General features: G+C 40.9%; 2 protein-coding genes across 5 annotated transcripts in view; one reads left to right on the top strand and one right to left on the bottom strand.

Annotated features, from left to right (window-relative positions):
- The window catches only part of Mctp (multiple C2 domain and transmembrane region protein), a 338,130-nt gene that overhangs the window by 67,725 nt on the left and 257,206 nt on the right, over positions 1 to 13,199 (top strand). The window lies entirely within an intron of this gene.
- The window catches only part of LOC109041622 (uncharacterized), a 92,794-nt gene continuing 86,922 nt past the window's right edge, over positions 7,328 to 13,199 (bottom strand). The window contains exon 2 of one of the 2 annotated variants that reach the window (XM_072304488.1): positions 7,328 to 8,486. In XM_072304488.1, the coding sequence (XP_072160589.1) occupies positions 8,028 to 8,486 (459 nt within the window). In that variant the 3' untranslated portion in view covers positions 7,328 to 8,027. The remainder of the gene's footprint in view (positions 8,487 to 13,199) is intronic. The other variant, XR_011900547.1, reaches the window with a different exon arrangement.

Raw genomic sequence — 13,199 nt, 5'->3', positions numbered from 1 at the left:
AAATGTTGTACTTATCTACGAAATGGGACAGTTTTTCCTCTTCGCCTTCATTGATTCTACGAACATGTTGACCTTTCATTTTCACGAGTCCAAAAGCTTACATTTTTCGTGCGCTTTTGGACTGCAGCCCATGCGCGGGGACTTTCGAATCAGCATGTACCCTTCCGAGGCGAGTGCGCCGGGTGGTTTGAAACTCTTGCCTTGAAAGACAAAGTCTGCCCGGGAGGCGAACAGCTTACCGGGAAAAAACTAACGGAAAGTTCAAAACTAAATGAGCGAGTTTAAGTGGATCAACCCTCCAAACAAACAATAAAACATGCGGTAATCCAGGTACGTTGAAGCAGTCTCGAAACTTCCGAGCGCTCGGGGAAGTATATCCAGCCCTCTTGATCTCCAAACAAATGTGGGAACTGCACCGTTTTGCTTAGGAAAAACGACGTATAAACTTCTCCGCGTTGCCAAATTGAAGCTTTGGGTGCAGGAAGGGTATATCCTGGTCGCGATGTCTCAAAATTTCGAGTACCCATACGGGAGAGAATTGCCATCTCTGTGCCGCTCTGTGATTGGTTTCTCAGTTCTAGTCTCTCTTGGAGCTCCAATGTAAACAAACCTGATCCAGAGGGTCACGTAATATCGGCTGAGAAATTAACGATAATCACACTCAAAGGTTAATTTTCGGCAGAAGTGTCCATCGAAGTTCGATCCGAAGTCTAGCGTTGTAAAAGCTGTTTAATATTTATATTGATATTTTTTTTACAGCATCTTTGAAAAATTCAGCAGGAAATATTCATAGCTTTTCTGAGGAATAATTGTATTAATGGACGGAATTCGACAACATTTGAATGCTCAAATAGCGTAACCTGCGGGACGATAGTGCAGTGTTTACTGTTCAGCGGAGCACGGGAAACCGAGAATGAAGGAGGCATTTTTTAAATGAGCGGTGCGGGTAACTGAAATTTTGCACCAGCAATGACGGTTTCAAGTATGTGAAAATCTATTCGAGTCCATAAGTTGCCCTTTTCCATCTCCTACATTCGAAAGAATACATTATTCATGTATAAAAAGTCGACGTCAGTAAACTTTACAACGTTTAAGTAACCGAAAAACAGCTAATGTTAAAATTAAATGATTTTATTCTACGAATTTGGTGGAGTTTCTGCATCATGGAGGCAAATTTTTCTCCTTAGTTTCGTGTCGCAATACCCGTGTTGTAAGTAACTATGTGTTCCGTAGACGATTGAGTAATAACATGGAGTAAGTTGCTGATACGAATTTCGCAAAATTTCTCCATACCGAGAGCGAATTTTTCACCTTAATTTTGTGTCACGATGCTCGTGTTCAATAGTGATGATTTGTTCGATCGATGATTGAGGAATAACGTAGAGAAAGGTATCGGACGAGCCTTCCCTCGTTTTGCACACGGAATTAAGTTTTCTCTCTTTTTCTACGCAAAACACCGTGCTATCGTGTCAGTAGATAAAACGAGGTAACACAACTTGAATGTTACCTGTCTTTACAACAATTAACTTTAATCAGTCAAAGGTATCGGAGACGATAAGGGTTTTTTTTTTTTTTTTTTTTTTTTTAAACTACTCTCAAAATTCGTCGTGTTTTCGGTTTATTCCTCTGTCTTTCCATTATTCCAATTCCCCAACCCGAAAACTATTAAAAATGCGGGTGCAGTATGGAAATGGTAAGGATTTTTGAGCATCGCCAAAATAAAGGAATTTTTCCAAAGCAAGGAGAAGGAAGCAAGGAATTTTAATGAGAGGGTACATGAAATGAATTTTTAGCAGTAAACCTATTACTGCTAATAATTTTAGTTATCATACCATTAAGTTGTCATACACGCGTGCACCAATCTGCTATCTCTTAAGAGTTCTTTTCTTTATTCACCCTGTGATAACGCTTTAAATGTGATTCAACAGTTTTTTCTCGGCTCTTTGAAGATGAAAGAATGAAAATTGTGGACCGATTAGCATACTGAAACGCTGAGACCAAGTTTGATAGTGTTTTTATCCAGAACAGCTCTGCATTATCTCCAACCGCAGGGAATTAAGATGTGGTTTGGGTCAAGACGAATACATTAACTCGACCTTTCAAAGTTAAACCTGTTGGATTCTCCAGTTTTCATCACAATATGCATAATTAAACAATTTAAACGGCGGATATGCAGCCTTTCATCACACAAGTAATACCGGAACGTTTCGGCTGAAAACGCAGCCTTCTTCACTGAGATATAAGACATCAAGCAAAATTTATAAATATAAAAGCTTAGCTCTCGGCTCTACCTTTCTAAAAGAGAAGAATGTCGTTCAAAAGGTTCTCGTTTCGACAGTTACAGCCAAGTAATAAGAATTTAGATTTTTAAATGCTTTTATCGTGTTCTATTCAACCGAGGAAGGCTAAGTTTTCAGCCGAAACGTTTTGGTTTTATAAGTGTGATTAAAAGCCTTGTTACCCGCCGTTTGGATTGTTTATTTGTGTATACCTTGACACGGTCTGCGGATCATCAAGCATATCACAATACACCCGCTTTGTAACGCATACCGAGAATGAAATTTTCTCTTGCGCAATGTGGGTTATGTGCTGCGCGCACTTCATTTCCCATAGATAGATCACGATTTACTCGGGACCTGTTAAAAGTTCAACCCAAGAGCGATGTCATTCGTGTTAAAAGAATGTCTGGGTGGGTTGAGGTTGAACTTAAAAATCTGGATGTACTGCCACGTCTACGTTAGGTTGTTGATAACTATAATTATTCCACCTACCTCCTAATTTACTAGGAAAAACTGTTGTTGAAATGAATCCACATGGATTTAACTCAAAACTCCCAATTGTGTGGACAAGAACACGTTTTAAGTCAAAATGATATGTCAATTTTTTTTTTTTTTTTTTTTTTTTTTTTTTTTTTTTTTTTTTTTCAGTGGTATTCATTCAACTTGTTGCTCCTCTTCGAACTTTCAATTGTCACTGGCTGACTTGTAGTGAATTGTCTGAAAGTAGGTCTTGATTTTGTATGAAAGTGATATTTCAGCAGTTATTGACAACTGATTTTTGTAAATGTTACTTCCAAGTAACATAGTTGTTTCCTTGTAAACAACCTCTGATGAAATAATACGCTTCACTGAAACATACATATTGTAAAGGACTAACTGTCGGTATCGACTTCCCCTTCCGTAATTTGAAATTACGTCCTCGGGGTCGATGTCTAATGCACAGCCTGTATTTAGTCCGTGAGTTCCGTATAAATATGCAAAGCGCTTCCTCCTCCTACAGGCTGCGCCGCACAATAGATCGAGTCAATTGGAGAAGTCGGACAAAATTTTGAAACTTTAAACGCTTATAACACCGTTTATACAAACTTTAGGGTTTCAAAATTGGTTCCGTCGGTTTTCTAGTGCAATTTTCTTTTTAATGCACCCCTCAAAATTGAAAACGTGACGATTTAGACTTTAAAATTTGCAGTTCAAGTTAAAAATGTCATGTCCGACCTCTACAATTGACTCGATCCACTGTGCGCCGCGATGCAGCTCAACGTCACGCCGCTTTCTTATCCTGTACGCGATAAAACGATTCTCCTATCCAAAATACAGTGCACGTATGTTGTTTCTAATATACAGCTCGCTCCAACTCGTCTTTGTCGTTGAGGGAAACCAAACCACCCGTCTAAGAACCAGCTGTTTGCTATGCATTTTGCATAATTTCCGCGCCCAAGGCGCGATCTCCATCAGCTTCGTTCGCGCTTGGCAAACGTTGAGTTCTCACACACACACACACACACACACCCTCACCTAAGTGAACTGCAGTGTGCGACACCCCTTCTGGCATCGTTCGTGGTCAAAGGCTCTCCAACGAATTGATTGGAACTGCATGCATGCAGAAGGCCCTCATATTGTTCAGATTAATGGACGGAATGAGCACGTAATTGTTACGTATATTAAATCATAATGAAATTGGAGGGTTACAATACATTATTATGGTATTTCAGGGTTCGGTTAAAATAGCACTGCATTTGTGGAGCCAGAAGTGCACTCCAAATTCGAATATTTAACATCTACATACCTTTTTTTTGTGGGCACTGGAAAAAAAAACACATTGGATCTAGAGTCCAGACTCTTGAAAACATTGACAAGAAAAAGGACTCCTAATTCAAGCAGATTTGAGCTTAAATCAAAAGGAAATCCGCTCAAGTTAAGAGGCTTGGTTCTTGATTTAAGCTTAAATCTGATTAAATCAAGAGTATTTTTTCTTGTCGATGTCTTTAAGAGTCTGGACTCTAGATCCATTTTTTTTCTTTTTTTTTTTTTCTAGTGATGTTTGTTTGTGTGTCGCACTAGGTGGTTTTAAAATTTCCATGGAAACACCCAGATCCGTAGAAACATTTTGCCTAACAACAAAACTGCACAAGACAAATTTTGGAAAAAACGGGAAAAATTTATGGAATGACAAATTTTATACCTACAGCGGTATAATTAATTACACAAGAGGCAGGGAGTGTGAAGGGTTCTCCAATGTAAGAGAGAAAAGAAAGAAAGAATTTAAAGATTGAAAGAAAACTCTGAAATCGAGCTGTTCGTCTCAGCATACTCTGCAGCCATATTTTTGACATTCTGAATCTAATGAGAGGGTCATAGATAAATAAGTAGGTAGAGATGGCCTTTTTTTTGGTGACCCTCTTTCTCATCTGTGGCTGTGTTGCTGAAAGCAGCATTTAAGAACTCAGAATTGTCAATGAACAAAATGCTTCTCAAACCGGTTGTCCGTAATTTTGTTGACTATTATTTAAAGTTTTTGGAGTGTAAGCAATCGGTCGGCAGTAGAAGCAATATTAGCTCAAGTACCATCAACGAAAATGTGGCTAATGACTGCCACGACTTATGATAGAAACATACCATACCTTATTATGAACCTAGTGTTCTCCATCTGTGATAGTGCTGCCGAAGGCAGCATTGAAGAACTGAGCATTGTCAATCGCATGCTAAGCGATCAGAATATCTTAATTTCTATCAATTATGACCGACGAGGCTTTTTAATCGAATCTTGAGACATTCCGAGCGATCTTACTCTTAAGACAAAACTGCCGATGCAAAACTTTCAGGATCCATGCGGCTATTTGTACTGCGTTATATTCACAGCTGTCGCAGAGAGTTATTTTCACAAAAATGACGGCACCGCCGCCATTATTCCGTTTGTAACTTTCTAACTTTAGTACATCTAATTCTTACTTGAGAAGGGGAGGTTGAATAGATGTGGCTGTGAATGTGTTAGCCCAATTGGAAATCCTTGAAATTGTCCAAACGAATCGAAACTATTGTGAAAATAGTTATACCTCAGTCACACGCTTCTAAACGTTTCTCCCTTACATTCCTCTAGTGCTACCACCTTCTTAATTTGATAACACAGACAGCGCAATTTCAAATTAGACGATTAACCAAGTTGGTAAAGTCTCGGTTAATCCTGAAAAAATCCTTAGAAATGAAATTAAAGCAGCTCGTTCAAAAATTATATTTTATTCGAAGCCCTTTTGATTGGAAATGCACAGCAGCCGGACTAAAATACCGTCACAAGTGTAATAGATATAATTCATATTACATTCGCTTAATAATGTAATGTTGATACATTATCAAATCCGAGATATTCAAGAATACAAAATCTTTAGATTAATTAGACGCATGCATTAGATTTAAAATTTAAACCATGGTACAGAAACTGAAGTAAATTCTGAGCTACACTGCAAGCGCCACTAAATACATCACGAACACGAATGGTCGGTACACATAATGAAATGTTTTGGATCACCACTCAAGTCGTACGTAAATTTTTCAGCTAGAACGTCTATCGTGTAAATTTGCGCTAAATGGTGTGTGAAGATTATATTTACATGATTCCGAACGTCGAGTGCCTGTTGACAGCCCAATTCTTTTAGATGATAATTGCTTTTATTGAACCTGCGAATCGAATCCTGTCAAAATTTCAATTTCGTTTTATCGGGTGAAAGAAGCGAAAATTAATTTGTTTCCTTCCCAGTACCAAGTATCATTATTATGGGTAGACACCACTTTTTTCTCGTGAAAATATAAATTATTGACTATAATTAAAACAACAAGTATGCCGTAATGATCAAAAATTTCCTCGAACATTTCAGCCGAGAGGGTACACGGAGCTCGTGGCAACACAGATAGCCCGCGGTGTAGGTTTTTAGTCGGCCTATTTTGGAGGCAGTGTTTTTTTCCAGATCACAATGACTTTATTTTAATGCAAAGGAAACTCTATCAAACTGGGATGCAGCTTACAGAAAAATTTACTAATTTCATTAATCTTAGTGTGCGAGGTCCTTAAACTTAGTGTCTGAGGATTTTATGTTGCAGTGACGGTTTTTCTCTGTTTAATAACCATATGGACTTTCCGGACACCAAAGAGAAAACAAAAAAGCAGGAATTTGATTTTTGCGGTTTCGAAATGGCATCCACCTAAACTTTTCCGAGTCGTCGCTGAATGGCGAGATTCCGCCCTGGTGCCCACCCTTTCCTGGTGCCCTTACAGGAAATAACACGGGCCCGTTAATTTTTCCGTCGAAAAATACCTCGAGTTAGGAAAAGACGTTGTACGTCGGAGCAGGTTACAGAGAAACAGATTCTGACATGTTTTTTTGAGACAGAGATTCCTTGGGGTAAGTTCCATGTAGCGTGTAATTCTCTAACCACACCAAACAGTTCGACCCTGTGGGAATAGTTTTTTCTTCTTTTCTCCGATCTTGGAACAGGGGAACTTGGGTTTAGTCAATCCAACAAAATTTCCGCGGTTCGAACCCGTTGGGCGGTTTGAGAAGATAAAGTGGTCACTTAACGCCGCCGTGAATCTCTTCAGAAAATTAATTGAGCCATTGATTTCTATTATTTTCCGACCGGGTATTAATCGTTACCTTTTTCTCAAGATATTCTCGATGAAAAGATATGAGTCCCGAGTTATATTCCATCAGGAACCCTGGACAAGTGGGGCACCAAGCGACATCGGACATTCAGAGAAGGACTCGTGAAAGTAGAGGGTACCACGTGTACCCGTTAATTCAAAGTGCTCTGCTCTGGTAGTCCCTTTGTTCTCGGAATCGCCGAAGGTCTATAATATGTAAGAAGGCGGATACATATCCGCGAGCTAGGACGCGCGTTTTGATTGAGCGGCGAGTAGTCCTTCAAGCCGTGTGTCGGCAATCATCGTAGCCAAGTAGCAACTCGCGTATTGGCCTGGTTAACACGCTCAAATTCCTATCAAATTCCGATCAAAATGATGACCAAGATGGCGGTCGAGAGTTATCTAGAATTGATGAGTAAATTAATTAAAAACAGCGTGTTGATTGAAATAAGCATGAAATAAGCACGGTTGTGTGGAAATCAGGTGAAGGATGAGCCTCACAGCTCCATCATCTACCATCAAATTTTTGCAGGCCGCAGAAATTTGATGGTAGATGGTGCGCAACCCAGTCACCATTTGATCGGAAATTGACGAAAATTTGAGCGTGTAACCAGCACATTAAAGTCGGATCGTATCCTGCTTTCCGGGCCAAGACGCGCGTGTAGCGAGCAGCGGGGTGATGGTTGAAATTGATAAACAAATCTATACACAAAGATGACATAAGGAGTATGGGAGCTATCCTATTGGTTGAAATGGGTGGTTCCTTCACTCAGGCTAAGGGAGAAAATGGGGGACTAACTATCGGGTTCCATATTGGGCTGTCCGTTAGTTAGTCGATCATCTACCTATTTTGTCCATTGCAACCACCCGTTTCCACCAATGGGATCCCTCCATATCCCTTTTGTCTTCTTTGTCCATCGCTTTGTCTACCAATTTATGGGGGACTAACTATCGGGTCCATATTGGGTTGTCGTTAGTTAGTCGATCATCTACCTATTTTGTCCATTGCAACCACCCGTTTCCACCAATGGGATCCCTCCATATCCCTTTTGTCTTCTTTGTCCATCGCTTTTGTCTACCAATTTCAACAATCAGCCCGCAGGTGCATCCGCCCCTCAGTAATCATCGTCGCCAGCGTCGGTGTTATCGTCGGGGTTGACGGCGTTGCTAGCGTTGACGGGGGGGTCGATGTTGTTGGAGGCCTGGAGCCGGAGCCTCTTGCAGTAGCTGTCGAGGAGGACGAGGAAGAAGGAGTTGGGGTAGCGGGCCCGGCGGACGAGGACGTAGCAGGCGCCCATGCCGGTGGCGTCGTTGCGGATGCACTGCCCGTGGTAGATGTCGAGGCAGTTGAGCTTGGCCTTGGTCACGGCCGCCCACATCCGGTCGGCGGCCTTGCGGCAGTCGAGCCGCCGCTGTCGGTTCTTCTTGGAGTAGAGGTTGTCGCGGTACTTGACGCACGGGTCGTCGTTCATGATGTACTCGTGGTTCGGGCCCCGGATGTCCTTGGCGTTGACGCCCAGCGGGACGATGCACGTCGGCGCCGCCTGGAACGGCAGGTACCGCTGGTGGAACCCCTGCAAAACGGAAACAATGGGTCAGGTCAGGTCAGCCGGCTTGTTAAGTTAGTGCTGTAAATTCTGTTGTAAATGCGCGGAAATGTGAAGGAGATGACAAACCCGACGGCGACGCTAGGATATAGGACACCAAAACGGACCGCGTTAAACAGAATGGAGCCAAGCCACATTGGCACTGGGAAAAAAAAAAAACACATTGGATCTAGAGTCCAGACTCTTAAACACATCGACAAGAAAAAATACTCTCGATTCATCGGATTTTTGCTTAAATCTAGAACTAAGCCTCTTAATCTGAGCGGATTTCCTTTTGATTTAAGCAAAAGTCAGATTGCAATCAAGAGTATTTTTTCTTGTCAATGTTTTCAAGAGTCTGTACTCAGATCCAATGTGTATTTTAGTGTTCCAGTGTTTAGGTATTGGTTTTTGTTTATCTTAAACAGAAGATCGATGTGCTAAACCTTATCATAGGCAGTATTTCGTCAAAATATACATCAAAATTTACGTCTAAATTCCTTTATTGCAACCTAATGTTGCTAAAATCCCCAGTTGCATCGGAAAACGGCAAGACAACCCTTTTTCGGGGAGCTTTTCTAACGTCTCCACTCGTCGGTTTCCCAGTAGTCTCGCTTTGCGATATATCGATTGATCTACCATTGAAACCCATGGAAAAGGATCGATAAACAGGGTGTCCGCAACGAATACCTGAACAATCGATTCTTTACCGTTGCTTCAAAAGGGAAACTATCGATAATCGATCATTCACGCCTCGGCACTGCTCACTCCGATATCACTAATCTTGTGTTATTATAGGTAAGGCACCGAACATAAACATGCATGTCGTAATAAGGTATTTCAACGTTGAAAGACGGAATGGTTCCTGTTCCTTGCATTAATGGCAGAGCCTTCCGCGTTGCCCCCCGGTGGCTTATTTTACTCGCGTGCCGGAGAAATTGCATTTTGCGTGCACGCCGGAAGAGTTCCCAACCGCACGCAAACCCCATTTTTGCAGCGATATTGCCACCGTTGTTCTTTTAGTGTCCCATACCGTTGCAGCGTTCTACGGCCGTCGGCGAGTAAAAATGGAGCTTGTTATTCAAGTGCGTTTTAATTGGAAACTCGGGACGCAATTTACATGATTTCTTCTGCTATGATTGTGCCAGGATAACTTGGTACCACGTTACATGAAAGGGTGTGGTTTTCTGGCCACTGGAAAAAAAAACTACATTGGATCTAGCGTCCAGACTCTTAACGACATCGACAAGAAAAAATTTATGATTTCAATCAGAAAATCAAGAACCAAGCCTCTTAAATTTGAGCGGATTTCCATTTTCGATTTAAGCTTACATCTGATTGAATCAAGAGTATTTTTTCTTGGCAATGTTTTGCAAGAGTCTGGACTTAGATCTAATGCTGTTTTTTTCCAGTGCGTACCTAAGAAAGAACGTCCTATGAGCCTTCACGTGTTGCCAATTTTCCTCAATATGTCACGAATGTTAAGTAAAATTGGTGAATATTTTTCAAAAATAAATATTATGTAAGAGGAAATTTGGCGTGTACCTATAATTATCTTTTAGCACGGCAGTATTGGCCTTGGTTATCCATTCTAGGGAAAACTAACAGCAAGGACGTTTTTCTTGTGATATTTGGACTGCATTTTGCAATTTGGAACTATTCTGGCTCTTCTGGAAAAACTCGTGTATGCATAGGGAAACAAATGGCACATACGTTGTTTTTAAAGTGGGCTAGAATTTGTAGTTTCAAATTGCAAAAGTGTAGTCCATTTTAAAGTGGGAGTGCAATGTACTTTTTGAGTAAAGCGGGATTCACGCAACCTGTATTATTAATAAGAAATTACATTACAGAATTCTCATGAATATAACTGAAAAAACTGTGAAACAACCCTATTTTTACCGACAGTCAACTCTAAAGCAGTCCCGCCCGTGATGTAGATGGCCGATTATGTACTTCGAATTTAAGTCTTTAAAAATGATTTTAAATGCATAGCAAATGCACTTGAGAGACTTCAAACTTAGTTCGTATATTGAATTACTTGCCGAAGAATCTAAATTTCAAAGGGTCTGAAGCCTGGAATAAAAATATACCTATTTCACGCTATTCTATAATGATTGTCGTTCAACGCCAAAGTGAGTTCACTTTAAGCTGGCTGTCTGCTCAATCTTTGCTTCGTTCAATAGCATTCAATTTCAATATAAATGAAGGACATACCCTGTTCCTATTGAAGCAGTTTCCAAAAGTAATGAACAAAATTTAATATTTGAAACATACAATGAAGGGAGGCGAAGTTTTGGAATGGAAAATATACCAAAAACAAAATGTAAAACCCGATCATCCACTTAAACAGGAAGTAAACTAGAAAGTTTGTACGGAGAATAATCAAGTTACCGTAGGATAAGTCCCTATTTTCAAAGTGCAACTCTTACCAATCGCGTATTTCTAATTCTCCGCGTTTATTTCTTTGCGTATTTTCATTGTCAAAATACTCACCCATTTGAAAAATCCAATCCTGGCCGAAAATGACTTTAACTATGAGGTAACAACTGCAAAAAAGCCAAAGGAAAACCGTCGAGGCCCGCGTTCGTGGAGGCTACTTCAATTGAAATCATCCGTTGCTTTTAGGTAAGGCGCCAATGCTACAAACTATTCGAACACTCCGGAATGCGAGAGGTTCAGCGGCCGCAACTGAAGGCGTTTTTTCCCAAATTTCGCCAAAGGACTCTTATGCACGGACCCCCCAAATTTGCCCGTTTCAAAAGTTAACGAAATTCATACCAGTGATAGAGGGGCACTTCCGGTCTCCAAATCCGGGGTTGGTTTAGTCCCCAGCCCCCCGAGTGCGACGTTGCCATTTTTTAAAGTTGAAACATGTTAAACCCCATAACTTTTGAGCAATTGAAGATACGAAGGTGCGGTTTGTTTGAGTCGATAGAACATAAAAAGAGCTATCATTTCGTATATAGTTTTTATCCATTGTTGCCAAATTTACCCCAAAATCGACAATTTTTCGATTTTTTCAAGGTGCAAAAATACGGTTAACCTAAAAAAGTCGGTATTGGGACACCACGTAGGAAAATAAAAAACACGCGTAATTAAAGCCCTTAATGTGAGCTTTCCAACGGTATATCGGTTTTTCCGGGGAAACGATTCTATCGTGAGATACAGGCCTTCAAAGTCCGACTTGGCGTACTTTTTGGAGGTCCCGCGTCATTCGCACCTCAAAAAATTAGTATTGTGAACGCTGGTAAAAAAACGAAACTCACATGTAATGAAAGCTATTTATGTGAGCTTTTCAACGGTATATTGGTTTTTCCGGGGAAACGATTCTATCGCGAGATACAGGCCTTCAAAGTCCGACTTGGCGTACTTTTTGAGGTCCCCCGTCATTCGCACCTCAAAAAATCAGTACTGCGCACGTCCATAGGAAAATGAAAATTACATGTAATGAAAGTCCTTTGTATGGGCTTTCCAACGGTATATCGGTTTTTCCGAGGAAACGATTCTATCGCGAGGTACAGGCCTTTAAAGTCCGACTTGGCGTACTTTTTGAGGTCCCCCGTCATTCGCACCTCAAAAAATCAGTACTGCGCACGTCCATAGGAAAAAGAAAATTACATGTCATGAAAGCCCTTTGTATGGGCTTTCCAACGGTATGTTGGTTTTTCCGGGGAAAAATTTGTGTCGCGAGATGCATGCCTTGAATGTTCGTTGTAGCGGTTCAGGTCCTATTGAATATTACATGAAACAGGGGAGTTCTTATCAAAGTAGGCTGCCGTTCATGCAGCGGCGAGCAGGGAGAGAAAGATGCAGATATGCAGAGAGAGATGCAGATATAGAGACGAACCTGACACATACTGCCAACTGTATATTACCAAATTTTAAACGAATATTAAACATAAAACTTCAATGGAATCTCAGAGACAACGGATCCATTTCTATGTATCATGTCTCCCCTATATAACACAATCCCTGAGATTGCGACTTTTTTCTTGCACCCTTTATGCGTTCTGAGTGTTTTCATTCACGTTCAGTGTTTGACACCATCGATTTTTCCGAGGCAGGGAATCGATAAACAAGATCGAAAAATTGTCTATTTAGTTCCCTGTTTCATGTCTTATTTAATATGACCTGGGACTTGCACCATCACGATGGGCGAAGAAACAAGCCGCGCAGGGTACCTAAAAACCCCGCTACAGTGAACATTGAATGCATGTATCTCGCGACAAAACTGTTTCCCCGGAAAAGCCAATATACCGTTGGAAAGCCCATACAAAGGGCTTTCATGACATGTAATTTTCTTTTTCCTATGGACGTGCGCAGTACTGATTTTTTGAGGTACGAATGACGGGGGACCTCAAAAAGTACGCCAAGTCGGACTTTGAAGGCCTGTATCTCGCGATAGAATCGTTTCCCCGGAAAAACCGATAAACCGTTGAAAAGCTCACCTAAATAGCTTTCATTACATGTGAGTTTCGTTTTTTTACCAGCGTTCACAATACTAATTTTTTGAGGTGCGAATGACGCGGGACCTCCAAAAAGTACGCCAAGTCGGACTTTGAAGGCCTGTATCTCACGATAGAATCGTTTCCCCGGAAAAACCGATATACCGTTGGAAAGCTCACATTAAGGGCTTTAATTACGCGTGTTTTTTATTTTCCTACGTGGTGTCCCAATACCGACTTTTTTAGGTTAACCGTA

The sequence above is a fragment of the Bemisia tabaci genome, chromosome 9 (assembly GCF_918797505.1).
Source record: "Bemisia tabaci chromosome 9, PGI_BMITA_v3".
In the NCBI taxonomy this organism is placed as follows: Eukaryota; Metazoa; Arthropoda; class Insecta; order Hemiptera; family Aleyrodidae; genus Bemisia; species Bemisia tabaci.
This window is presented reverse-complemented; position numbering and strand designations above follow the sequence as displayed.